We start from the raw sequence: 27,965 nt of genomic DNA, 5'->3' as shown, positions 1-27,965 counted from the left end.
CTGCAGTTTTGCCTTCAGCACGTAAGAGGGCCGATCGGTTTCATCAGCTGTTCTCTATGGGGCGGGCTGCTGAGCGCTGCAGACAGAGGGGTGTGGAGTGCATGACAATATAAAGCACGACGGTCGTTCTCCTGTCGCTTTAGCGTTCATGTTCTCTATCCTTCTCTCTTGCCCCAGTCCCCCTCTTGCAGAGGAAGCCTGCAGAGCCCCAACTTCTGGTAAGAATCAGGAAAAAATATGGTGGGGATGATCGTTGAAGTATCCTATAACAGATACGCCGTAGAAAGCAACAGCGGAGGAGATTATAGACTTGTTTTTATTGTTATAAGCTGTTAAACAAAGGAGTGTTAATAAGATACAAATCTACGTGGATATACAGTTGTTTCGCCAGTGGAGAATAAAAGAGTATCAGATCTCAGCGAGTTATTCTTACTTGTTTGCAAATTTAAAATGAAATATTCCCGATTGCCTTAAACTGGATAAGTAATAGCTGTTTTTCAAAATGTTTATTTCAATTGTTCCTTGTGGAGAGAATAGCAGGTTTAAATATGACGTGTGGGGAAGAAATGCAAGTTCTTGCATGTTAGCACTTTTTATGAGATTGTAAGACATCAGAAGTAACTGAGAATACTGCCCCTTTGTAGAAGGACGGATGTACGTTGTTGATGGGTTAGAGCATTGAAAATCGTTGAATTTCGAGTATTCTTTGTGTTCGTCACTATTAGTCATTTATTTCTGAGCGTTGCATCAGGCCTTTTCCTCGATGAAATCCTTTGTCTATAAGCCCAGTTTAGACGAGGGAATGATTTTAAAATGTAAAGTGTATTTGGTTCACAGTCAGTGGCTTTGTTTGTGGATGTTCTTGTAAGTTTGAAAGGTGGGTGACACTTTGAGGTAATCTTGTTTTGTTAAGAGCTGGAATTGTTTTGCTGTTTACATTTAAGTGCCTTTATTTAAATATTGTATTGCATGTGTAGTTTGTGTGTGGGTGCTGTTTTTCTATTTATTTTTGAGAGTTCGACCGTAGTGACGTCACTAGTTGACAACTTGTCGAAGTTTTTCTGTTGCTGTTTGTGGGAAGGGAAGATATCGTTAAGATTGTGTTATTATTGGTCCTTTTTTAAAAAAAACACGCTGTGCCAGTATTCAATGTTGTATGCAGCTTACTTCATAATCACAGCATAAAGTTTAGTCATTTAATATTTGAAAACCATGATTTTTTTTAGGGTGCCATCTCTGAGCTGTCATTCTGCTTCTCCTTCCATTTCGGTGACCTGCTGCTACTGGGTTGTTCAGGAAAACCTTCCTGAGACCTTCAAAGTGTAATAATCCGTCCAGGATATAGCCACATACTGAAAATGGTACAGAAGAAGATTGCAGACATGCAGGGCTTTCGCTATTCTTTCGAGGTACGTACTTCACTGTTTTTGGCTATATGTTTTTGTTGTTTGACGTAGTAAAATGAGATGGTTCTCCATTTTGCGGCAGGCATCACTTGTAAGGTGTACATTTTGTTTAGCTTTCAGCTATTTTATCACGCTGGATGCGTGGGTAACTTTTTCACGTCGGTTATTACGTGCACTTGTAGTTTTTGGACTTCTGTTCTTGGAGATTTTCCTCAAAATGATAAACACACTAGGTGGTCTAACAGAAGAATGCAGCTGCTTTTGGGTGTCAGTACTCCCTAACATAGTAATTATACTTTTCTAGTAGTGTAGCCTGATACATGGAGACTTTCTAGTTGTCGGTAGAATGGAAGTTGGCAGTATGTGTATGTGTACACATGTGTATATACATCTAGAATGCAAGTCTCTTTTCCCCAAGTCGGACCATTTTGTAGCAAAGGGTTGTGGATTTAAAATAAACTTGCCTGTGTGATTTAAAAAAAGAAAACATATGTTTTCAGTTTTGTTTCTGAAGTCTGGTGGGTATGGCTTCAGCCTGATGGCATACTTACAATTTTAAAAGCTTTAGAGTAGCGCACACACATGCATTTCAACTGCTCTATGAGAGCTATGCTGCAAGCCATGTGTGCATCTTTTCATATTAAAAAAACGTTTGATAACAAAGTCACACTTGTCTCCTTATGTTTCTTGAGGCCATCTGACACTGGTAAATGTGACAAACATGCAAACATATTTCTTGTTATTTTGCCAAGTGTTATTTGCATCATTTCAAAAGGTGAGCTCTGCACTTCTGCTCAGGCGTGTGTAAGTGACAGGCGTAGCCATGCTTTTAAAGGGTTTGGGGAATGTATTATACCAACATATCTTGTCTTCTTGATGTTATTTATAACTCATTCACAACTCTGCAGGACACTTGAATTGTGGATACCATAGTCAGTGTTTACTTTTAGAATGGGGATGACCTGTGCTTGCAATTTTAATGATGGCTTCTAAAATGGGTCAAAGTAGGATTTCCATTTAACATGTCATTAGAATAATTCCTGATTGGGCAAAATGTTATGTGACTGCATCAGTACCTGATGTAAACATGTGGATTTAAGATCGCATCAGTAGGTTTTTGTCAGTCTTTGTATTCATAGGTATATATTAGGCTAATGACCAACAGGGAGGGCCTTTATAAGCCTAGCCATGCAGTGTAACCCAGTTGTCTGTCTGTATCATGGACATTTTGTTATGAGGGGGTATGTTAGGAACTTTGTAAGGGTTATTGGGGGGGGGGGGTATGTTAGTTTGGGCATTACTGTCAGACAGGCAATCAGACCCGGAGTAAATTTCTGATTTCCCATCCGTTGGTCAAAGTTAGGGGGGGATTCTGGTTTGTATGGATTGGGGGGGGGGTCTCTTGAGATGTACATATCTCACCAATATGTCACAAGCAAAATCTTATAACTGTAGATTGCATAAATAAATACACAAATGTGTCTGCTAGAGAACAGTATTGAAACATTTTAGACCCTATTCAAAAATAATAAAAATAAAATTTCTAGTTGAGCCCTAAAGTTAACCAGGTGAACCAAATTAATTTTTTCTGCACCAGGATCCTTTTGCATACAAAACTGGTTGTATTCAAAAATGAGCTTCACGCTGTGATGGGGCCAGTTTGTGGCTGATTGTGTACATGGTGCTTGGAGATCATCATTGTCCAGCAGAGTTTTGAAATTTGTCCTCATAATAAATATTCCTCGGTGGAATTTCTGTTGGTTACTCTGAGCAAAATGGGGAAGTGATTAATCTTCTAAGAGTAGAGTTTGAGACCTGTGTGATAAGAGTCCCATCACCCAAACTTTATATGCTTTTAAGGACATCAAGTGAAATGAATGCCCCCTCCCCCCCAAAAAAAATAAATCATATGCTTGTTTTTAAGCTTGAACTGCTTTTCCTTGTTAAAAGTGGTTCTGCTGATTTTAAAATGAACAGTGACCTAACGATAAAATTAGTGAAGCATGTTGTACTGTAATCAGTGTGTGCATATTTATTGTTCCCCTGGTAGCTAGCATCTTGCTTTGTTGTATGATCTGTACCTTTGCTCAGATATATTGTTGTACTACAATCTTCTTATTTCTTCAGTATGTGTATACAGTAAAATGTTAACAATAGTAAAAAAGTTGTAGGCCTTTCTGGTGTTCATTTTGCAGAGCAATGGCTACATATTGTGAAGTAAGATTAGAATGAGTGTTTAAATTGGCAGGATAGCATTTTTAGGGTCTTAATTCATTTTTGGATGCAGAAGATGATGATGATTTCTGCTGAAGGAAGCAATTGTGTATGGTGTGGCCTGTCAGGGAGCTGTGTATTAGAGGGTCCTGGATTTGGGTACAAAATTGGGAGGCACTGGCATGGTCTAGTAACAGACTTGGGTGGAGGAAGAATATAATTATTGGGGGAAGTGCTGCCTTTAGCATGATACTGTTTCTATTTCTCAGTATGCATTCCATCAAAGTGTTATGTATGGGGTGAGGGTGTAGCTAGATAAAGGAAAGCTGGACCCCTGAGCCCACAAAAAGGTTTGGTAGTCACTTGGATTTTATGTACTTAGCTGCCCCCCATGTGTTGAACAATATTTTGATACTGTGGCACTGAGAATGTAGGCCTTTGTAGCAGCCTAGTCTTGAACAGCGAGAGTCTCTTTTTGTTGGCCGATCTGTCTGGGAGGGTGGGTGTATTCTGTGATGTTTGTCCAGATCTCCCTGACCCCCACTGTGCTGCCTAGGTTTACCTTTTGCCTCCTCAGATGGCTTTGTTAGAAATTAATTACTCTTCCTCCAGTCAAGGTAAGTCTGTGTAAAAGTCTCCTCTTTTGGAATCTGTCAAGCTCTATAAACATGTCTGGTAGTGCTCCTCATTTGATTTTTGCATGCCTGGGCATGAATAAACTCCTGTTTTAATTTGTGTGATTCCTATTTCGACATGTCCTTGTTTCTATATGCTTAGTCAGTGTTATGAAACATGTTATGAGAATGAAATAGTTTTTCCTTCCCCAAACTCTAGGACAGGTAATAGGATTAAAGTGGGTAAAGAAACTAACGAATTTAACAGAAAGGTTAACTGTGCATTTCCTTTTTTAGAGGCAAAACCCATTTGAAAGTGAGTACGACAGACCAGAATCCAGTCCTGTTGAGACTGTGTTCAACTTTGAGTGCAGTCCTGTCGAGACTGTATTCAACTTTGAGTGCCTAACAAGACCAGGTATGTCATTGAAGAGGGTACTAGTTATGCTGTATTACATGATTGCTGCATGTAGAGTACTTGAATGTGAATAGCATTTTTATTTTAAACGTTTTTCCGCCTTTTGTTTTGTAGATATGCCTTCCAGTCAGCCCATTGATATTCCTGATGCCAAAAAGAGAAACAAGAAAAAGAAGCGATGTCGGGCAACTGATAGCTTCTCTGGTCGCTTTGAAGGTGGGCGTCTCAGTTTTCACTTGTGTTATTTTATTTTTGCATGTATTCTGTAGAATATGCTTATAGTTTTTTATTGACTTTGACAAATGACCTGACTCTTTGACCCCATTGGTGACTTGGAGAAATTTTATTTAGAAAGTATAACTACCCCAGAAGGAGGGGTCTAAATGTCAGGGCAGATTTTATGTGTTCTGACTGGAGGATACAAGCTAGGTAAAGTCAGGCAGGGTCTTATATGTAGTGTGTGTGTAAAGTTACTTTTCCGTTATCGGGGCAACATGCAATTGTCACAACAGCGGTTACCCCTGAAGTGGTGGTTTTTGAAAGATTTCCCTTCTGTGCCGAATTGTAGAGTCCTGGCCTTCGTGTGAAATTTTTGACCTTAGTCCCTTTTCCTATTCCCAATTTTTAAGCACTGCTGCTTGCAGTGCATCATTGCTTAGTATCTTTAAATAACATGCTTAATCATGTAACATATGTGGCTAAATTGGTAAAAGCACTCAAACAGGGATTGAAATCTTTAACTTGTACATGGTGGCACTATCAAGTGCTATAATCCTCCCAGAAGTTGTTCACACGAAATAGAATCAGATTTGTTGTTGTGTCTTTTGGCTTTTCCCGGTTAGGGGTCGCCACAGCGGAACTCCAGTCTGCTAATGATTGGTAGTTTGATTTTTACGTGCAGAGTTACCAGCCCTGACGCACAACCTTCAATGAAGGTACGCCCATTCATGCATGTCTCCACGCAGAAGACGCTCTAGCTGAGAATCGAACCAGACAGCGTCTTACTGTGAGGCGACAACGCTACCGCAGCACCACAATCAGATATGCCACCGAATTGAATACTTCAGTCTAACCCATGCTGTACAATGGGTTGTAACAGGCAGAAATTAGTTGAGTAAAATAGCCTTGTTTTACCTGCATATGTAGTAATAAGTCATGAGATTATCTGCAAGTGAGTCTTTCTCCTTCTTGGACAAAACACTATGCTGGTTGCCGTGAGTTTGGGTTTTACACACACCAGCATTATTAAATACAGTCTGCAAGTTAAGATAACTATTTTCTTACATGATGTATTTCAAGGGTGAAAAAAAAATCACGATTCTTTTTTGTCCCTTGGTCTACCAATCTGCATATACAAGTAACACTACTAGGGAGTTGTTGGACTATCTACCAGTTGTGTTTTATAATGCGAGCAGGAATCGGTGCCTGAAAAACTGCCATTTATCAATTTCTTTTCATATTTTGCATTTGAAATATGTCGGAAAAATTGAAGGCTATACCCACGTTAGCGGCAGCAGTGCGATCATTGCAACCGCATGCTACGATCCCAACTGTCCATTACACCTGTTGCCCCGATAACGGAAAAGTATATACACTATTAGAAATGTGTATATATAATTTTTTTTTTTTTAGTAGAAGAAATGTTGTGGGAACATTCTGTGACTGGTCTTGGTGGGTAAAGGGTAAAGGGTTTTATCTGCCTGTGTTTTTCCGTGAGTCTTTAACAGAAGTATCCTTTTCAGTTGTACTATTGTACTTTTACATGGAAGGTCAGGGCTTAAGAAATCCTTGTCACTGTGGGTATGAAAATTAAATCTGCCATAATAAACAACATGTTTTCCTCACAGAGATATGGTCGGGCTTTGGTTCTCACCTTTAAAAAATGGATAGGCTTAAAATGGCCCACAAGGCAGCTAGCGTAGTACTTGCCCATGAACCACGTGAGCTGGGCTTCACTTGACTGTTGCACAATAAAATGCAGTTATCTTGATCAAATTAAAGAAAGCTCAATTTCTTATAGAGGTCTTGAAGTGGGGGGGGGAGCTTTGTTGGTAGAAGTGAGTCTCAAATTGGTAAAAAAAAAAAAAGTTTGAGAACTGGTGGAAGCAAAATTAGTGAATTTTGTGCTATGATTTTTTTTTAACTCTCCTGTGGAATGATCCTGTTCAAAGTGTTCCTGAAGTGCTAAAAGTATCTCACCAGCTTCTGCAGAGACCCTGGTTGTAACCCAACAGTACATTGTAACCCAACAGTACATTCTGCTTACAGTAGTAAGTTTTGCTCAGTTTTATCTAGTCCTGTCAGTGAACTTGCTTTGTGTACCTCCTGAAGGCTTGATTGATTACTTAACAAAACACAGGGGTAGTAACACAGGGGTAGTAAAAAGTGGGAAGTATTACATGGTTTGGGTTTTTCAGCAGTAAGGGACCCCCCCCCAATTCTTGTAGGGGAAAAAACACTGATTCATCTCTTCCTTTTCTTTTGACAGATATGTATAGGCTACAGGACGAGGTACTTGGTGAAGGGGCATATGCCAGAGTCCAGACCTGCATCAACGTCATAACAAACAAGAAGTATGCAGCCAAGGTATGTCTTATAGGGTGAAGCAGAAAGCTTGCAATCCCCTGTCTCTGTGGAACATGCTTGCTTTTCTGTACTTCAGCATACAGAACTGCGGATCTATGGATGGCATATCTTGTTAATCCGGACTGCCTGCTTTTTAGCATATTATATATTATGTGCTACCCATAACATGGAGTTTCATGGCTTCCTGTACCATGTCTGTTGAAAATATAATTGGATTGGTTGCTGTTTTAGAATTTTGTGCAGTGTTTGACTTGCACTGAGATTGCAACATGTTGCAAAGTTAAAAGTTGTGATATGTGCATAGAGTATTGGGTAGAGCACAAAATTTGCTGTGGGTGTTCCTTACCATGCTTTGGTTAAGGCTGCTTTACTAGTTGGCTGTTTCTGTTTATATGAATTGATTATTCATGCAGTATACAGATGAAAATTGTGAGCTGAGATGTAGATGTGACTTGTTTTGCAGATTTGCCTTTTAGTTGTGCTGGCAGCTTGCATGAAATGTTTGCCAATTGTAAAGGCTTTATGCAAGGTGTTGGGCTGCAGTTGCTCTGACTAGATTTCATATTTGTTGTTTAGCTGTGCCCCTAGAATGGCTGCTGCCATGTCTGCACCCATTAGTTTGGTGCAGCTGTGTGCCACTAGCCCGTTAAGTTGTCCTAGCTGTGGAAGAACAAGGTCAGTTTGTATGGTGGCTGTATTTCCTACAATGAGCATAGCCTGCTTGCCAGTGCAGTTTGCCCTCCCTTATTGAAGATGGTGTATTGGTAATGAAAGACTGCAGAGATCACCAAATTGTGCTCCACATGCACCTTTATCAATGTTAACATCACAAGGCATCATTCATCTGCAGAGTTTGTTGATCATTTATAGACTGAAACGTGTGACTGTTGCTGAAACTGAGATTTCTGCAGTTTGTTCTATATGCATGATGTTCAGTACAGTAGCCACCCCACCAGCTTAAATTCCTTGGCGTATGAAATGTTTTCTAGACATTTCTAGTTTGTTCTGCATGTGTTGTTTGTGACCTGGTCTTGTGTCCGCCCCTTTTTTCCGTTACTGTAACCTAAGATGTCTATTCTCCACCCTGTTGAAGTGGAGTTTGGCTCCTCCTCCCCCTTGTTTGCTATTGGTTTAACCAGTGTCTGCTTGCAGAACACTATGTACTTGGCAGCTGTGTAAAAACAGGAACTGGGGTCATGGCCTTGGTGGAGCTCATCTCTCTCTCTCTCTCTCTCTCTCACTGTATGAAAACTTGCTGTCTGTTAGGTGCAGCTGCTTGTTAGCTAAGAGAGTGGTTTATGTATTGACTAAAGTGTAGTTGGCTGTATGCTAAAGAACAACCACTTGGTGGGGATATAGATGCCTTGTAACACTAGGATAGCAGCTGTTTTTTTTTTTTTTTTTTTTTGACCAAGTGCTTACTTGTGCTGTTCAGGTCGTCAGCTTACTCATTCCAAATTTGCTTTTTTAGTAAGCCGTTCTTAAGATAGTGTTACTTGCCCTTTATATTTCAAATTCTCTATTCCTTAAAATTCCTGTTTAAAATGTTCTTTATTGTTGTCTTTCCAATCCTCTATTCCTTAATGATCTAGTTTCCTGCATAAACACTGATTTTTAGGAGAGGGGCTGCTGTTTTCACGGAGTCCAGAATTTAAATAAATATGTAACATGCGGTCTGTGGTTAAGCCACTCTTTTTAAGTTCACATCACAACTGTGAACAGTTGCAAGTCCTCCAGTATTGGCTGTATAATGAAAATGTTTGTAGGCATGGTTTCCACTGTATGTAATGCATTCAGGACTATAACAGACCAAAGCTGCAACTTTCCCCATACTTCCATAGCTGAGGGCTGAGTTTGTTACCCACCCAAATAAGAATGCATCAAGTTTCAGGGTGCCCAACCAAATAATAAATTGTAGTGTAATCCAACAGAGTCACAGCAGCAACAATTATGCTAAAGAATGATGCACTTAAGTTTCAGGGTGGTGTAGCGGTTACCTTTAGTGTGTTGTAGGTTGTAGCCCATGTATTTTGAGGCATTGGTGTTATCAGAAGTCTTTAGGTTGGTGTGAAACTAGCTGTTTGCCTTGAAGGAATCGCCTCTACCTTTTGAAATGTATACATTTCTGTAAATTTGCACAAGACACTGTTAACTGTGTTTTATTGTGGGCAAACTTGACATTGTCTTTTAATTGCGACACACTGTTCCTTTTCTTGACTGTGTACTAGGGTTTTGAGAGTTTGAAACTGTTTAGGGGCAGAGCAGACTGAACAGGCCTGTTCTAGCTTCAAGGAGCAGGTTTAGTGGAATATTCATGGGCTACTTGGTAGTATGGAATAAAGTGGGTGTCCAAAAATGTGCTGAACGTTTTATTTTTCTCTCCTGCAGATTATTGAGAAACGCCCAGGACACAGTCGTAGTCGAGTTTTCCGGGAGGTTGAGATGTTGTACCAGTGTCAAGGTCACAAGTAAGCTAGCCTACCAACCTTATTTTCCTCTCTTGGCACCACCCATATATACAGGCCTGGCATTGTTTGCTTGGTTTGAGGCAGGCTAAGTTAGTAGCACTCCAGGGTCCATTCATGACCGTTGTTAAATCTTGTCGGCTCATTTCTTTGAAGCATGATGGTTAGAGCCTCTCTGGGGAGAAATATTTTTAAGGTGAACCAGTTGCATGGGTCTGAATCTGAAGTACACTTGCGGCCTACCACAGTTACATTTCTAGGCTGTAACAAATTTGGCAGTATCTCATTGGGATATCATTACATTTCTTTAACTTTGCGCATCCCATTAAGCTAGCTTCCTAATCAGTACAAGGAAATTTAACATAATGCAAACATAGCTTCTTTATGTTTCACTGTAATGGCATTTATTTTTCTGTTATTCCTATAGGAATATCCTTGAACTGGTAGAATTCTTTGAAGAAGAGGACAAATTCTATTTGGTTTTTGAGTTGCTAAGAGGAGGTAAGAATTTTGAATTATGTGTGATGTCTGAGAGGTTCCCACATATTTGTACTTGGTTGTATTATTATGCCCTGAATTGACTGTAATCTTGCCATTTATTTAGCTTCAAAACTGGTCTATCAGATTATCTTTAGGAAAGTGGGAAGAATTGATGTGACTAGAGAAACACCACAAAAATGGTGGGAGTCCATGATTGAGTTACAGACTCTTGAGCTGTAAGGCAGAGGTTGTAACCAACAAATTTTGTGCTGACATAGTTCCCCTTGTATAAACGGTGTCTGATGAATTTAGGTAATCGTTGCTCCAACTCTGAAGGGACTTTGACTTTTCTGCTGCAGTACAGCTACACTTATTTCTGAGTTATCTGCTTTTTTGATAGTTTGGGAGATGGTGGGCACTGAGAGAATTGTGGTTGTGATTTCTGTATTGTATACATTTCTCCTGTACACAGATGAAGTGAGGATAGGGAAATGTAATGGCAAAAGCTGCAGTTGTAATCGGCTGCATATTTACTAGCCCAGATTCTTCTAGTGTTTTTGTTTGCAGAAAGTCCCTGCAGTAGACCAAACATTGGGGCTCTGTTAGAATTAAAATGTAAGGTGTTCGCTTGAGTGGAGAAACTACATATTGCTCCCTGAATGGATAGCAGATCTGTAAGCCATGTGAAACCTCGTACATTGTTTCATTGGCACATGGCCTTTTGGGGAGTGGTATACCCAGGGTCTTTGGGGATTTAACCAGTGACTTGCTTCTAGCAAAAAGAGGCTTGGTTTAAGAAATGAGCAGCATAGTTGAATGGGAGAGCTGTTGCCATAATTTATCTCTGCTTTGGGGTGTTCATTTTAGTGCAAATTAAAAACATACTGGTTATGCGCTTTTAGGTGAAGCCTGGCGTTGTAGTAGTACTTATGAATGCCTCTTTCTGTTTCTTCAGGATCTATACTGACGCACATCCATAGGAGAAGACACTTTAATGAAAAAGAAGCCAGCAGGGTTGTGCGAGATATTGCCAGTGCACTATATTTTCTTCATAATAAAGGTGCGTGCAGAGTTGAATACTCTGATCTGTTCATCTTGGCAGTTTTTGTAAAGCTGGCTTAATTGTAAAATTAAGCTTTCCCTGGCTGCCTCTCTCTGTCTTGTGTGGTGATACTTGCTTGTTACAGCCTTCTACTGTATTGCTAGTCACATTTATAGACATAAGGGATAGCCAGCTTACATGGTAGTTTGTGCTTGTGTGCTGGATGTGGAGTTTTTGTGCACGGGTGATGACTTTCTTTTAATGTTTTTTCCGCACCTTCTGTCTTTCCTCTCCCCATGTAGGAATGGCACATAGGGACTTGAAACCTGAAAATATTCTCTGTGAGAATGCAGATCAGGTGAGCACTTTGCATTTCATGGAGCATGATTTAGTGTACTGTTCTGTAACATTTTTGTGTACAAGTTTTGAAGTGAAATTTATACTTTTATGTCCAGCCCAGAAACATTTAAGTAGAAGAGGAATTGCTAACTGTTTTAGCAGGGCATTTTTTAGTTGTGTGCCCTGCACATTGACCTCCAGAACTAACAGGGTATCCTTGTTGCATTTTTATTGCTGGTTGCACCCATACTTGAAATTTGTGTGCGTCTGCATGTGTTAATTTCTGCCTTAATACAGATGTGTAAAGCTGTCTTTTTTTATCTCGTTTCAGATTTCTCCTGTAAAAATCTGTGATTTTGACCTGGGAAGTGGTATTAAGCTAAATAGCGACTGCTCCCCTATTTCTACTCCGGAACTACTGACACCGGTAAGAGGTTGAGTTGTGGTACTTGTGTATTCCCTTAGAACATCAGGTTGCTTTGTGTACACTACTGCGTCTCTGAATTAGGGCTTTGGTCTAAAGCCAGTATGGATTATGTTTTTTGTAATCCGGGGTGGTATAGTGACACTGTTAAAACGTGGGTTTAAGAGTTGGCATGATGGTAGAATGTAATTTAATCATTGTTTAGGAAGTTTATATTGGCTATGCAAGTTTGGTGTGTTGGATGAGGTACATGGATACTTGTTTTGGGCAGTTTTTATGCTGAGCTGACTGTTTTTTCAGAGTCTGCACACCAGTTTCCAGTGGCAGTCCCAGGGTTTGAGCATTGGGAAGAAGGGAGCTTAATTATTGCACACACTCTGCCATGTATGTATTGGCTGCAGTACATTGACTGCTTAGTTTACTGGAGACTGTGTGTGTCGCTCGCTCACTTGTTTACTAGTAATATGTATGTCCTGCTTCACAATTATACTAGACTGCTTTAGGCCAGTTTTTGTCCTTGCAGTTAGTTCAGGAGTGCCACCTGCACAGCTCTCTGGGGATGTCATGATTTTGAATGACCATCCAGTAGCTCTCTGCAAATGTGAATGGCACTACTGAATGTGTAACCCCCCCCCCCCCCCATATGAGCTGTACCCTTCATGCTGCTCTCATGGGAACACTAATCTCCCCATTACTGCAGACAATGTTCCTGCCTTGTGATCAGATGTTTCCCTTCTGGAAGTTGTTTACAGGCAGGTATGTTTACATTTTGCTGTCTAAAGATAGAACTGTAGTTGCACTTTTGTTATGAGAAGTCTTTTTTTTTTTTTTTCCTTTTTAAATTGCTGGATTTGGGAGAGGAGATGCTTCTCTTCACTGCATGATCTTTGCATGCTAGCATTGCGTAGTAAGTAGATGAAGGCTTTTAAAACTCACGCCAAAGTCTACTAATTTTTTTGTTTTTTAGCATTCTTGAGTAAAGAATGAGCAAACAGCTATACTGTTGCAGGTCAAGTTTTGACTCTGCAGTACTAGACCAAGCAAGCCCAAATAATACAAGGATAGCTGGGGTGTAGTGGGAGAACATTGCATTACAGTTAGCAGCAGGGTGTCTGTAGGATGTGAGCCATCCTAGATTAACAGAGTATGAATTCAAGTCTTCGAACTAACGGATTTCTTTTTTAAAACTGCCATAACATCTTGTGAAAGCAGTGAGGCAGAAGGGAGGAGGAGCTGATAGGCATGCTATTTCTATCCAGCTTTGCCTTGCTACTCTGAATTCTTCCATAGCATGCCTTAGCAACAGCTGCCATTGGATAAACAGCAGGGGCGTCGAGGGGAGGGTCAAACTCTCTAAACTCCTCTTTTTGAGGAAATGAAGCTACACATAATTGCAGTTTGGTAAAGGGAGGGGCTGAAGAATAGGTTGTTTATCAAGTTTGAAGGTCGGGTCTCTAGCAATAGCTGTGTTCCTCTAATGTGCACTTAACCCTTTGTCTGGTCATGGTGGAATCCTGCACAGCTGTGACATTAAAGCTGTAAAAGAAAATTCTCAAACAAAAGTATATCATGTAAGATGTATTTTTGGCTGTCTGGACAGACTATAAGATTCTGCCCCAGCCCTGCAGTAACTTCAGTTAAATGGCAAGAAACCATTCTGAGCTGCTAAGGATCATTTACTTCTCTGCATATACACACACTTTTAGCTCAGAATGCTAAGCGGGTTTCCACAGGTTCATAGACAGAAAAGACAGACCTAGACGTGAATTGACTAAAATGCAAGAGCAGTAACCTATTGAAGAAATTTTAACAAAGTGAAAATCTGGTGAAATCTGTCGTTTATCAGGAGTTAGCCAATTTTAAGGAAAGTCAGAAATATTAATTAGTTACAGAAATATATAAGATTTAGTTAAAACAATTTGCTTATAGTGTAGTTGGTTAAATTAAGCTAGTTACTTCCTGTGTTAATTCCCACCTGCTGCCTGAAGTGGTGTGGGAAATTCCCCTGCTATGTAAATGATGGCGAGTCTTTTTTTAACACCCACCTGAGCTACCGTCAGATAAGGCAGATGGGACCTTTTGTTTTAACATTTGTTCTCTGAACAGTAACACACTCCCACACTCAGAAGTGCAGAAGCACCCATCCACCCAGTGTTGTACTGCTTTGTCAGGGTCTACAGCATTCCATCTTGTCTGTATGGGCAGAAGGTTGTTGGGAGTCTGCCCCCCTCCAGTACACACACACACACACTCTCTCTCACTGTAGTGACCTTGGTTCCCCATTCAGTCTGTAAATGTGTTGCTTGGTGGCCTGACTTACCCCCTGTGAGGGCAGTGAACAGCACTGTCTAGTGCACATTGGAGAAAGGTTGAGCATAAGGACTGAAAGCAAAGGTCATAACAGTGAGGGGGTATGGTTCTAAAAAACACAACAGTGGATGGCAAGATTTAGACCCGAGTATGGCAGCTTAGCTCTAGTATCTCTTTTATTTTGTTTCCCTAAACTTGTTTTTGGTAGTGGCAAGCCAGGTAAAGTAGACTTGGGTTCACTAGCCTCACTAATGGTCTTAAGCTTAGCCAGTGGCATTCCTAGGAATTCCTGGGTAAATTTTGAGGTAATCTTGCTCAACAGCCAGAATTTCCTGCCAGTGGCCTGACCTTGACGCATGTTCCTGATAATGCGCCCAGAAAAGATCTAACACTGTTACCCAACTGACTCCTTAACGCCAGGAGTAGTGGTTGTACTCAGAGGTCCTTCTGAATTGTCTAGTTTCTTTGTATCATGGAGAGCCCAGCTCATCTGAGAATGAGGCAGTTTCTGTCACTTAAAATGCATTTTTATCTCCTTCAGTACCCAAAGCTAGTGACCAGAGCTGAGGATGGGGGGCATAGGTGTTGTTTTCTCTATTCATACTATTTTGTTCAGTATTCCCACCCACCTTAGCTGCAATTATTTACACTTTCAGTGCAGGCCTTTACTGCACATCTGTTATTGAGACAGCATACATGTAAAAAAATGCCTAGTTGTGGACTGGATTCGAGCATACAAGACACTTAACCTTTCAGTAGGCTGAACAGTGAGTGAAGAGAAAAAGCAACCTTCATTTTAAGGTGCAGTGTATGCACACAGAAAAGACTGTTACTTGTAATTTAATTCAATAAGCTTTGAGACTTGGCAAAGTAAACACATTTTTATTGCGTATTTGATAAACTGTTTTGTATGGGAGGCAGTTCTGCTGCTGGGGAAAGGCAAAAAATGAAGTACTTCACATAATCTGGTAAAAACGACAAAGTATTTTAAAGGGTTATTTTACAGTTAACGCTCAAACATGCAGTAATGTCAACACCACAGTATCTGCAGTGCAACTTATGGAAATCTGCTGGTGCAGAGAATTTTTGCAGTCTGTAAGCCGTATTGCTACCATTAACACTTTATTCTGTCATTGACTTGACTACATTTTTAGAGTCTTGTTTTGGCCTTTGTTCTCTCTACATACATACACACACACACACACACACACACACACACACACACACACACACACACACACACACAGTCTCTCTCTGTCTCTCTCTCTCTCTCGTGTTTATCCAGGAGATGTTCATCTCTCATGTGGGCGTGTTCTCTCTGCCTTCTAGCTTATTGTCTCCTCCGGCTTCTTGAATAACAGCTCTGTGGCCTCATAGAAGGCTTGGCTGGGCACGTGGTACACTAAGAGGCTTTGTGCACAGCTGGTAGCCGTATGTCAAGTCTGAGCCTACACATTGGGGGAGGGCCTTCAGTGTAGAGTTACAAAGAATCAGCCTACATTTCCCTAAAACCATTTCATTTTTATGATTTCTTCTTGTTTTCTTTCACGGCATCCAAAATGGTTTAATCAGAAAAGCTTGTGCCCGCTTGATGCAGAAATATGCATTTAGTAATTTTCTCATTGTCTTGCCATATGGTATCTTTTTGTAATTCTGCTGACTGAATGTTTTTTATCCATTTCATTCCTGTGTCAGTGAATCTGCTTATGGATTCAGTAAGCACTGCTTTTAGAGCTAGTTTTAACGTACTAAACAAAGCAAGATCCCTATCTCTAGGTATTTTAAGTTGTAAGGATCCTTTCATGCAAGAGTTTTCCTGCCCGATGGTCTGCCTAAATTAGTAAAGGAAAATATCTCCAGTTACTTGCAGTCCAGACTGCCTTGGCAGTCTGTTTCGGCCTGCTTGTGTTTAATTTAAGGGATGCTGAACTGGTAGCCTCAAAGTTGGGGTCTGCCTGAAGAGTATGCCCACATACACACAAACACACAGCCTCCGAAAGGTCTGGTATAGTGGGGAAATTAAGGCACTTTTGTTCTAGTATCTCTAACATAACTAGGAGTACTGCTCATGTTCAGGCCAGCCACATCATTGCATGTAACAAAACCTCTTCATAAGCAGCTGGATAACTGTTATGCTGTCAGACAATTCTCCTCCAGCTGCGTTGTAGACTTGTTTGGTGAGGTCTGATGAGTAGAAAGGGCAATGCTGTGGCTGTGTGTTGTACAAAAACTGAAATGCAATCTAAAGTTTTATTGAAAAGTAATATCCAGTCAGCAGGGCAGTAAGCCTGACTGTATGTATGATAAGCCTGTTATGTTTAAAATTTCTGTAGAGCAGTGCTGGCTTAGACAAAAGTACTGTGGATATTAAAAAGCGGCACATATGAAACAGGAACTGAACATCATGCAGGCTACTGCTTCTGTGCTTACGTTGGGGGATGAGGGCTGAGCCCCCTAACATGCACACCTTTCTTTTTGTGTCTTTAACTACTTTTTTTTTTTTTTTTTTTTTCTCCTGTTGTAGTGTGGGTCTGCTGAGTACATGGCACCAGAGGTAGTGGAAGCCTTCAATGAAGAAGCAACCATGTATGATAAACGGTGCGACCTTTGGAGTTTAGGGGTTATCCTTTATATTATGCTGAGTGGTTACCCACCTTTTGTTGGACACTGTGGGAGTGACTGCGGCTGGGACCGTGGTGAAGCCTGTCGTGCCTGCCAGGTATGTAATTCTAGATTTTTTTTTTTTGACAGTACAGGCATGAAAGAGCGCACCGTATGTGTAATCTCAGAATAGCTGTTAGAGTATCGGCTGTTAAATTTCCTCTGCTTCAGAACTGGCACATCAACTGTTATGCTTTCCTGGTTTCTGTAAGGACAAACTTGGATGATGGCCTGTTTTTTGAAATCAGGATGAAACTGCTACTTTGATGCCTGGTCAAGGCAAGGCTGTACATTGTCTTCATTTGTAGTGAGCATGAAGCTGCTTGCTTTGTTGTAATGTAGAGCTGGGTGTGTGGAGGGGGGTAGGTGCTTGAAGGTGTCTTCACAAAGCCAGAATGATGGATATGAACATGTGTTTTTTGTGCTCCTTTGCATGCTGCCCACCCCTCTGCAAGGGGTGGGACTGGGTCAGACCTACTAGTGCTTATGTAGTAGGTGGCTGTCTCATACTGCCTAACTGTAGTAGTTAGTGGAATGCTGGGTTTCCCTGGAAACGTTCTCATGACTGACTTGCAGTATTTACTCTTCTGTAGTAATCTGTAATTCACGTGTATGTGTAATGTGGGTTTCTCATGTAGATTAGGGACTGTACTGATACAAATCTGCTTGGGCTAGCAAATGGGCAGCTGTTTGGGAATAATGTATTAGTCTTTGAAAATGAGCACGGGCATGTAGGCCAGATTAAGGTTTTTGCTAGTGATTTAGCATGATTTCATACTGTGTACAAGGCTGTCCTAGAACACACAAGTAAGGAATAGTGTATCCCAGATAATGCTGTAATAAGATCATTGACTGTAGGTGAAAGTTAAAAAAAAAAAAACTGAAGTAGTTGTGCTTTCCTTACAGAACATGTTGTTTGAGAGTATTCAAGAAGGGAAGTACGAATTTCCAGACAAGGACTGGGCGCACATTTCCTTCGGTGCCAAAGATCTTATTTCGAAACTGCTAGTCAGAGATGCCAAAAATCGTCTTAGTGCTGCACAGGTGCTTGAGCACCCTTGGGTGCGAGGGGTAAGTTTTCTTATGTTGTGGTATAGTAAAGCACAAAATAGAGCATTTTACAATTTGTAGCCATTTGTTGTTGAGGGGGTCAGATTTTGTGTTGTGCATTGGGGGTTTATGGTCATACTTTTTCTTTTAGCGAGTTGGCTGTTATTGGGGGAGGGGGGGGTTAGACTGCCTACCAAAAATAGTTTTGTTCCTGTCTGATGCCAATTGCAGCAGCTTGTCTTTTCCAAGAAGTCTGTTATTGGTAGTCTCTAATTTGTCTGTGAATGAAGATTAGTCGTGCCGAATGGGATGCAGAATTTGTTCATTGACTAATCCCAGGGGTTTTGTTACTGTACCCTGTGGACTGTATGGTAAGTCTCTGTGAAAGGTGTCCACTCCCATGGGCTAAACTCCGTTTTGGCAGCCAGAGAAACCAGAGAATACCAAACTAGTCTCGGCTTATAGGTTCATTGGTACTTACTACACTAATGACCACAAGGGCCTTTTTAAGCATAGCCATGCATCCCAAGTCCTGTGGCAAGTTCTGATAACCTTGATAAGTGTAAGCATGGGCCTGGGAGATGAACCATTTACAAGTCACCTGTGTCCATTAGAGACATAGGTGCCAAACCATGGATTTATTTCCGGTGTCCCATCCAATTGCCCAATTTGCACTTGAATTGGGTTAGGGAGAAACTCTGCTTCACATGGATGGGGACTCTGTTCCATAGATGTAGTCTCTGGGATACATACCTCTCTCTCCACCAGGTCTTATTTATATCGCAGGCAATGTTTGAGTCTGCAAACTTATTTATCCAAACTGGGTTGGGTCGAGTGTCTGGAGGTTTACTATATCGCTATTGGTCCTCTCCATGATCATTCTTTCCATGGCTTTACATCCAAGGCTAATGAGACTTATGGGTCTGTAGTTTCCAGAGTCTGTAGATGGCCCACCTTTGTGCATAAGGATGATTGTCGCCTTTCTGTTTTAATGAGGCATGAAGCCTGTTTGGAGGCTGCAGTTAAATAGTAATTCCAGAGGCCCTGATATTTAGAAGCCATCCTAAGATATTTTCTGGGCCCATTGGTGCAGTGTTCTTGGTCTTAAGAGTATTAAGGAACTGTTCCGTAGTGATAGTAGGGGGAGTTGCATTTGTTATTTCCTGAGGGAATGTTGAGGGGGAAAGGAGAGTAAAGTTGGAGATGGAGATGAATTTGATCAGCCAGGAGGTTTGTTATATATTCTGGTGTAGTAATGGGTGACTCTATTTACAATGAGCTGTGTACACATTTGTGTATTGTCTTTGACGTTGCACACATAAAGAATGCTTTGTGGTTGTCCGTAACCTGGGAGGCCAAACTTGGCTCAAATTTGGCTTTGGTAAACTTTTTGTCCTCTTGAGTTTTTAGTTTGAGTGCTTTTATCCTGTTGGGTGTTGCACCTGCTAATTTTTGCTATGATTTTCTTCTTCCTGTTATATAGCAGATTGATTTTGTGCAGCAGTCCTCCCATATTAGTGAGGACCAGATCCAGTATTGTTGCATCCTCAGTTGGTGTATTGACTATATGTTCCAGGGAGTTTGTGTTTACAAAATCCAGGAGTCTCTGTGCATGTACATTTTGATGTCGTATAGGATTCCCAGTTAATAGTGGATAATTAAAGTCACCCATGCGTATGGTGTTGAGTTGGATGTTTTTTAGTGTTTCTAATAAGCTTAAATACATGGGTATGGGTTTCCTGGGTCATAGAGGAGGATCTGTAGCTTGCAAGCAAATGGTGGTGGATTTTATCTATGGCGATGTGAACATGGAGCGGCTCAAGTGCATTGTCCTGTTGACCAGCCTTGAGGTTTATTTATTTTTGATGTAAATAGAGACGCCTCCACCTTTAGTCCCTGCCTCTGCTGGCCTAAATGGTTCAAAGGCATTATAACCTTGCACTGGTGGTGTGCTGTCCAGGGCTTTAAACCATGTCTCTGTGACTGCACAGACATCGGCATTCTCTAGGGTAAAAAGAGCTTCTAGGGAGTGGAGTTATTTAGACTCCTAGCACTGAGCAAGTAATACCTTTTAGATTTTCTTGGTTTTGATTTTTTTCTATTTCGGAAGTACGTTCAGTTTGGCACTGCCTAAAAAAGGCACTATATGAGGGAAGACCATGTATTAGCTAATATTCGAAAGCCCAGAGGGGAGAGGTACAGGCCATCCCTGGCAAAACAGCAGCATGGTCTGACCATCTTCCATGCTGACAAATATTGCACCCCCTTAGAATGACACCAGAAATTAAGCCAGTTTATTAGTCAATAATCTTTTGTTCGTATTATGGCATCAGCCTTGGAGAAGGTAAAATGCTGCTCAATGCTAGGCTCATACCAGCCTGAGACACATTCCAAGAGCTCCAAGATGTCTGTCTTCATATAGTTTAGGGAGGTACGTCTCAGGTTATTTACTCCTATATGGTCTATGATGGAGTCCTATATTGGTAATTGTAGTCCAGTAACCTGAGTGCACGTGTAATGTGGCAGATCCTAGCCCTTGATAAGCAACTGACCATAACTTTTTCCTTACTCAGCCTGGTGTTAGGGATATCGGCGTGTCTCGCAATGGAGTTTCCGATGACTAGAATGTTGGATTGTGTGGTGACTTGCTTTATGGGCTTGGAGGTAGATGCCCCATGAGATGTAGCTTTGTGTTGATATGGGTGTTTTGAAAGAGCACATTTGGGGCTGTTGAGGGTATTTGTACTTCATCTAGGAGGTCTTTGTAATTTTAGGAAGGTTACAAGTAAGTGCCTCATCGTATGTGGGTCTACATATCTGCTTTGAATTGTGTATGAGTGGTGCGAAGTGTGTACTATTGACATTAGGAGTAGTCTTAAGCGAGAGCTTTGCCTCCACTAACATTGTATAAATACATCTGTCACACAACCATCTATCAGGCAGGTGCTATGAATGCATTGCATTCCTGGATTACAAGTGACCATGTTTTTTCTTTTACCAGACAAGTTGGGGTGAGGGAGCCACCACAGTGGGGTGAAGCAAGACGGATGCCTGTGTACTTTCTTTTAATGGCAGATGCTTGACTTGAACAACCTGCATGCGTAGCTCAGTAATTTAGAGAGGTTTTGTGGTTGCAATTGTAAACACACCATTAAACTTTTTTTTTTTTTTTTTTTTTTTTAGTGTGCTCCTGACAATACTTTACCAACGCCAAAAATTTTACAAAGGTAAGTTGTTTCCTTGATTGGTACACCAGTAATTTGGGCCACTCGATGTAGTGGCGAGTCTGTTTTTAGTTTTATTCCAATCCTCTGGTGCATGTACATATGTAAAATGCTGTTTATATCCATTTAAAGTATGCGCTTTGCTTTTCTGGAGATTCCTTCCAGTTATACCTAAAGGCTTGGTAATGCAACAGGGCTGAAGAGAGTTCTCTACAGGACTGTGATAAGGTAATGCCCAGGAGAGCATTCTTCCATCTAAAAGATAGGACAAGGCATTGTTTTGATCTGTGATGTAGCCATTGCCTAACTGCCTTGATGTAAAATATCTCTGGATCATCCATGTTCTGCAACATTTCACGTTGCACTTTTTAGCTACCACTGCACCGTTGGGTAAAGTCCATCTCTTGATTACACAAATAGGGTTCATAGGTGTGTACTAGGCTAATGGCCACTGGAGCCTTTACAAGCCTAGCCCATAAAAATAATTGTTTGTTGGGTTGGGTGAACCTACTCTTAAATCTATGAGATGCAGTATGCTGCTACTCCCTCACCATTCTTTTAACGGGCCGTTTTGTTTTCTTATGATGACGGAGACAGATTAAGCTAAAGTCTGTGACATGACAGAAGCGTATGAAAGTTGTGTTGCCTTTTTGTTACAAAATTCTGCTTTTCTTTCCGTTTTCTAGAAATAGCAGCGCTAAAGACCTCACCTGTTTTGCAGCTGAAGCTATTGCAGTTAATCGTCAGTTGATGCAGCAAGAGGAAGAGAACCGACCAATTGTAATCAAAGCTACCTCATTTTCCATGCAGCTGTCTCCGCCCTCAGAGTCCAAACTGGCCAAACGGAGGCAACGAACCAGCATGACTAAATCTGCTGCCACAGCCAGTCAACAGCTTGTCGCACCTCTGCTTATTGTTGGGGACTGTGCATAGTTTTATTTATATCTTATGTTTGTTACTTTTGAACATCTGACAACTTTCTCCCAATGGCTGGTTTCCATGGCTCTCTATCCTTTTTGTAAGGATGTTTCCTCTGGCTCATCTCTGGGGCTTATGAGGGAAGTTGGTTCTCCTGAAATGAAAAGCTGTTTGTCAAAGGGGGCGGGCTAGCGAGTAAGGTGTTGAGGATGAAGAGGATTTTGTGTCCTGCAGGTTCTAAGTTTGTAAAACCTGACACCAAAGGACTTTTGTAGCATCCAACTATCCAATGGCTTAGTTGGCATTTTTTTTCTTTCATACTGTGAAGTACTCCATTTCATTTTAAAAGAAGTAGAGCAATATCACCTTTTTTATATACAGTCATGAAGCGTTGCTCCTCTTAAAGAAGAAAAAAAACTGTTCCAAGAACAAAAAGGCATTCCACAGAAAGTATCACGTGTCTGAAGATAACTACTGCTTTTGGTATAGAATGCTTTTAGGTGCAGAACTGCAACTATTATCAGTTTTGTTTTAAAAATCTGTTTACTTCATTTTTGAGTTTTATGTATGTCACGCTCCAGTGGAGTGAAGAAAAGGCCATTTGGTTTTATATTTTTTTAATAAGGAGGGTGCTGAAAAAGCAAAATTGTTTAGAAAAAAAAACAATGCAGGAATGTGTAAACTTGTTTACTTGGGGGAGGGAGAATAAGCTCAAAGTTCATGTGAGGGGAAAAGCACTTTTAAGTGGCAGTTGACACTTGCTGACCCATTGTCCCTTTCCAAGCTACAACTCCATGATAGGCAATTGAGCTGAAAATATTTAATATCGGAAAAAAGTGATTCCCTAGGAAAATAGTTGAACAAAAGAAAAACTTTTTTTGTATGTGTGCTTTGGATTGAGATGCTGGGCAGCAAAAATGTAATTGCTTAATGAGCAGTGCGGACTGGTTTTCCAAGTTAGCTGTTCGGAATAGGTTTGAAGTTTAAACTTGTTTTATTGGTACTTGCCTATCCCTCCCATTGCTTAAACTCAGGATTACAAGAGTATGTATCTGGGGAAAGTCATTTCTTTTTTTCTTTCCTGTGCCTCCTAGGTCATTCTCGGTCTTCCAAGTTAAAACAGGTAGGGTGATTGTGGCAGCTAAATTGGCTGTAGGCTGATGGTGTCTGACTACTGGGGAATGTAACACTTGTTACCCTCAACTTTTTTTTTTTTAATTAACTCTATGTATGTTCTTTGAGATTAGTTCCTAAAACTGATCGTGGGAGGTGTTTTTGTTAAGCTGAAGAAAATATTTGCACATATTCGTTTTTGAGTTCTTTTGAACTTCCTCAAAGTCGCACAATGACTGGTCCCAAGTTACAGCGTTTTTCTTTTTCTTTCCTCTCGTTTGTATATGTATGAAGAGCACATGTCTGTGCAGCGTATGTTTATTGGGCAGAAGTGTGTAATTAGTGCTTTTATAGAGACATGTAGGAGGCAGTACTTTGAGTAACCAAGGTAATTCATTCATGATCATCTTGTGATGTTTTGGGTTTTGAGCAGCAGTGGCCTTAAGCTTTCTCTTTCACAAGTGTGGTACTTATGTATCAGGGTGTCATGGCTGAGTACAGTTGGTAGCTGTAAATGGGGCGACACTATAGTAGGCATCCCACGTTTGTGGAATTGTGTAATCGTGTCTTCTGTACTGCCCCCTGTCCTTACAATGTCACTGCTGTTTAGCTTCAAAATGTCTCCTGGAATACAGTTATGATTGTTTAATGGTTAGTGGGTAACATTTGAAATTGAACAGAAGTAGGATAAGGAATTTAGTTTTTGACAGCATTTTTTTATAGTATTTGGAGGTTGCTCCAAACCTTTTTATGCTGTAAGGTAAGCTGAAGCAGTGTTAAAAGTGTGCTTTTCCCATTAAGGCAGTATTATGTCCTGTGCCCACTCTCGTTATGTAGAGGAGTGGACATCCGCATTCTTAAGGGAACTTAGATGAGTTACCATGACGATGCTGTCTTAGTCACTGTGCCTGGCACTCTGGGAGTTTTTTTCCCCCCTGACATCTTCCCCAGTACCGCACACTAATGCATGGTGCTTGGGTATGCCATAAGTGGATTCTCTGGTGACCCCTTCCCGAGACTCAAGAGTCCTGGCAAGCATATTGACCAAACTTTTCTCAAGTCTTGACTCTACATAGGGCTATGAAGGGTGTGCTGCAGCTGTTCCTGCCTTTTATTGAGCTACATGTCCTTCCACTCGCTTCTGACTTTTGGCTTTCTCATGTGAGATGCCGTACTGCTGTCTTCATATGTACCGTACTGGTATACTGCCAGCTCGCATAGGCGTATGCATTCTTGGTAGCAGTGCTTCTCTGACCTGTTACCTTTCAGCTGTGCTTTAGCTTTACCTGCGCATGGGTCACCGTAAAGCACACAAGGTAAAGTAATGACAGTGGAATTGAGGAGCAACCAAAAAACTGTTCATATTTAATAAATGTAGCGGGTATTGCATTTAGCAGGGGGCAAATAAATGGACATTACCATTATAGAAAGCAAATTTGAAGAGTAAAGCACTAAAAGGAGATGTGCAGAAGCATCATGTTTTTAAACTGTTTTTGCAGTTTCCTTAAGGCTTGTTAAATAAAGCAGGTATTGAAAGAGAAACCAAAGTGAAGGAATTTAGTTGCATATATGGACAAACATAGTCTCCCGGTAACTATGTATATTAGCGTGTGTGTGTGTTATAGTTTCACACAAATCTGTCCAAGTACTCTCTCTAAACTTGGTCTCATTTGAGGAGGAAGAACCAGAGAATTTGTACAGAAACTGTAATGTCTAGTTGATGTTTCTTGGTTTATGATAGGCCTTTAGGGCTTTTGCTTCGAGTGAGGTAGCTTCAGATGTTGGCTGAACAGTATTCTGGATTGGATCTGTTGGTGTCTGTCCCCTATCCTTCCTTTTTATTGCCAGTTATCTTACCTGTCCGGCAAAGATGTTTGGCTCCCTTTCACTGTGAGACACTTGCACTACCTTGATTGTATTATGGAGGAAGGACACTTTCCACTACAGGGTATATGCAGCCTTTAAGATTTTGTTTTGAGCATCTGTCGAGCAAACCAAGATGTCAGAAATTAAGTCAGTGTGCTGAAATTGACAATCTAAAATGATTGACCTTTACTTTATAAGTCATTGTTTCAGGTGTCCCTCTTTTGTCGATTGAGTGTCTTGTAGAGTCTCAATTGCTGTATTCTCTAGATTTCCATTTTTTTTCCATTGGAGGCAGGCCATGTTGAGCCCAGTGGCATTTGTTTTAGCACTCCTGGGAGTGAAGAGGAATGTCCATATTTATATGGTTATTTAAAAAAAATTGTGGGGGGGGGGGTCATGACTCAGAGTACTAGTCAGTGTTAAGGTGACACTCAGAATTTTTCATGGGGAGTGGGGTGGCAATATCTTGGTCAGAAGAAAAGGTGTTTCTGTATTTGATTTTGTACCTATTTGTTTTTGTATGTTTTATATGTATCATCCCTGTTTTATGCTATGACTACTTGAATATTTTGTACACTTTGCCTCATTGTTCTCTGTTGTCCTGTGCTGCCCAGGCGCAACCTCTGGGAGGTGGCTAGTTTTATGGCACTGAGCTCTCTTTTTGGTTGAATCTGCATATCTGTATGTGGTGTGTTGATGCAGTAGTACAAGTCATGAATTGTGCTCTTTCACAGCAGCAGAGCAGACATTCCCCATTTGTACCTCCAAAACTTTCCTTCCAGCGTCATTCACCCATTGGTTCCTAATTGGGAATTGATTTGCACGTTAAATGTGAATGTTTGAGCTAGCTGTCCTGAGCTACAGGATATACGGGACTTGGTTCCTGGGCAGGATATTATTAGCTGCACTTTGGAAGGGGAATCTGCACAGCCTGCTTGATTTCCCTTTCCTTTGTACGGTTTATAATCTGCATTCTGCATCTCCTGCACAAAAGTTGCAGGATAAACTGGTGTCACCAGAAAACTGGGAGGTAGAAGATGGGTTAGAGTGCTCAACCAATTGTTAGTAAGAAACTGCTAAATCAGTGGCACATTTATAATTTTTAAAAGTGAGCCAGTTTCATTAAAACTAATCCTCATTTTGAATACCTTTACTTTTAAACTGAGTCGGATGTTAGTTTCATGTGCCACAGTTGTGTCATTTTCCTAGATTATTCTTTAAGTGATCAGCATGTGTTTGCAGATGGATCTTGTAATGTTCGGGCAAGTACAGTGATGCCCATTGTCTCCACTGCTGCTGCTGATTGCCCAAAAGTTCTTGTATCTTTTATCTGTGTCCCAGCAGGATTCTGCTTGAGAGTAATGTGTTTTCTATGATTGTATACAGGCTTAATCTGAATAGCAGGTAGAATGCTGCGTTAAAAATCTCAGTGCATTGCCAGTTCTGCAGACTGCTGTCAAGTCACCAAAAAAAAAAAAAAAAAAAAACTGTGAATCTTGTGGTGGTGAGGCTTGAAACCTGCCGTCATACGAGTTTTGTGTATGCCATGATGAGCACTGTCAGACTGGTTGTTTTGGCATCTCCCAGGGGAAGAGAATAACAAAAATAAAATAAAAAACAAAAAAAGCACTTTAATATGTATCTGGTGACCAACATAGGTCTATCAGGATTTCTAATGGCTGTTTGTGCCAGAATTTTGTAATGGTTTTGTAACAGATTTCAATAAATGCTTTGAAACCTCTGTTCTGTGTGTCTTGTTTTATTTTATGTATAATATTTACGCATGCATGAATCTTTTTTCTGTCTACATGATACTCAGCAGTCCAAATGTAATTTGGAAACTAGTGATGCAATGAGCTCTGCCAGAAACCAATGCTTCTCATCACTTTTTAATATGATGTGCATATATTTGTGCGGTGGGTTTAGCCAAAGATGTCGCCACCCATATTTGTCTTGTTTTATACTATAGCATCTCCTTCCTGGTAGTCTCACTTTTCATTGAGGGTGTTCATTGACAAAGAATCAATTGCCACAGGACATACTTTCATTCTGTCTTGTAGAACAGCATCCTCTGTACCTGAACATTCTGCATGTGAGCTCCAAACAACATAACTACTGTAAAGGCCATTTCCTTCTGATCAAAGTCTTGCCTTTGGTGAAGTGTCATTTGGAGGATGCAACAAGAATTTGGGAATAGGGCAGTCATTCGTTTTTGTTTAACTCCTTTCCCCACTTTGACTAGCATAAATACGGAGGTGCATTGCCCAAACAGAAGACTTCGTATTGTCAAGGCAAATCGCAACACACAAGGATGTGTAAATTACTTGTAATGTTCGCTTTACTGATTGTCATTTGAGAGTGTGTACGTGTGTGGGTATATAGACTGACTTGCACACAGTAATGAATAATGGACATTTCAGCAAAAAAAGGGGGGGCATTTGTTCACAACCATACTTCGTCTAAAGTTTGTGTCTTTTAGCTTTTCCCGGTTAGGGGTCGCCACAGCGGAACTCCGGTCCACTAATGATTGGCAGTAGATTTTGCCGGGCCTAACGCACAACCTTCAACGAAGGAATGCCCATTCACGCATGTTGCTACACAGAAGACACTCTGAGAATCGAACGGGCAACGTCTAACTGTGAAGCGACAATGCTACCGCAGCACCACCACCGCAGTAGAAATCATTAAAACACATTTAACATACACTAGGTCTCTAAAAGCTTCACCCCCACACTCCTATAACTTGTAACTCCACATTCGCACTTCCACATGATTCCAACAGTCATTTTTTGCAGACTGCATAGTTTTCACTCAAACGTTGATTTCCGTTTGTGG

General features: G+C 40.8%; 1 protein-coding gene across 1 annotated transcript; it reads left to right on the top strand.

The window, feature by feature from the left end:
- The first annotated feature begins 56 nt into the window (after positions 1 to 56).
- On the top strand, positions 57 to 26,871 carry MKNK2 (MAPK interacting serine/threonine kinase 2). Its single transcript, XM_044053981.1, has 14 exons — positions 57 to 218; positions 1,227 to 1,409; positions 4,532 to 4,652; positions 4,767 to 4,868; positions 7,141 to 7,238; positions 9,627 to 9,706; positions 10,131 to 10,204; positions 11,139 to 11,243; positions 11,528 to 11,583; positions 11,896 to 11,991; positions 16,823 to 17,017; positions 17,866 to 18,030; positions 21,193 to 21,236; positions 21,920 to 26,871. The coding sequence occupies exons 2-14, from the start codon at positions 1,359 to 1,361 to the stop codon at positions 22,164 to 22,166; spliced, it is 1,434 nt and encodes a 477-aa protein (XP_043909916.1). The 5' UTR covers positions 57 to 218; positions 1,227 to 1,358; the 3' UTR covers positions 22,167 to 26,871.
- The last annotated feature ends 1,094 nt before the right edge of the window (positions 26,872 to 27,965 follow it).

This window comes from Protopterus annectens, chromosome 13.part0, assembly GCF_019279795.1.
Source record: "Protopterus annectens isolate FY-2018-M chromosome 13.part0, PAN1.0, whole genome shotgun sequence".
Classification (NCBI taxonomy): Eukaryota; Metazoa; Chordata; order Ceratodontiformes; family Protopteridae; genus Protopterus; species Protopterus annectens.
Note: the sequence above shows the minus strand (reverse complement) of the source record. Positions and strands in the feature narration are given on the sequence as shown.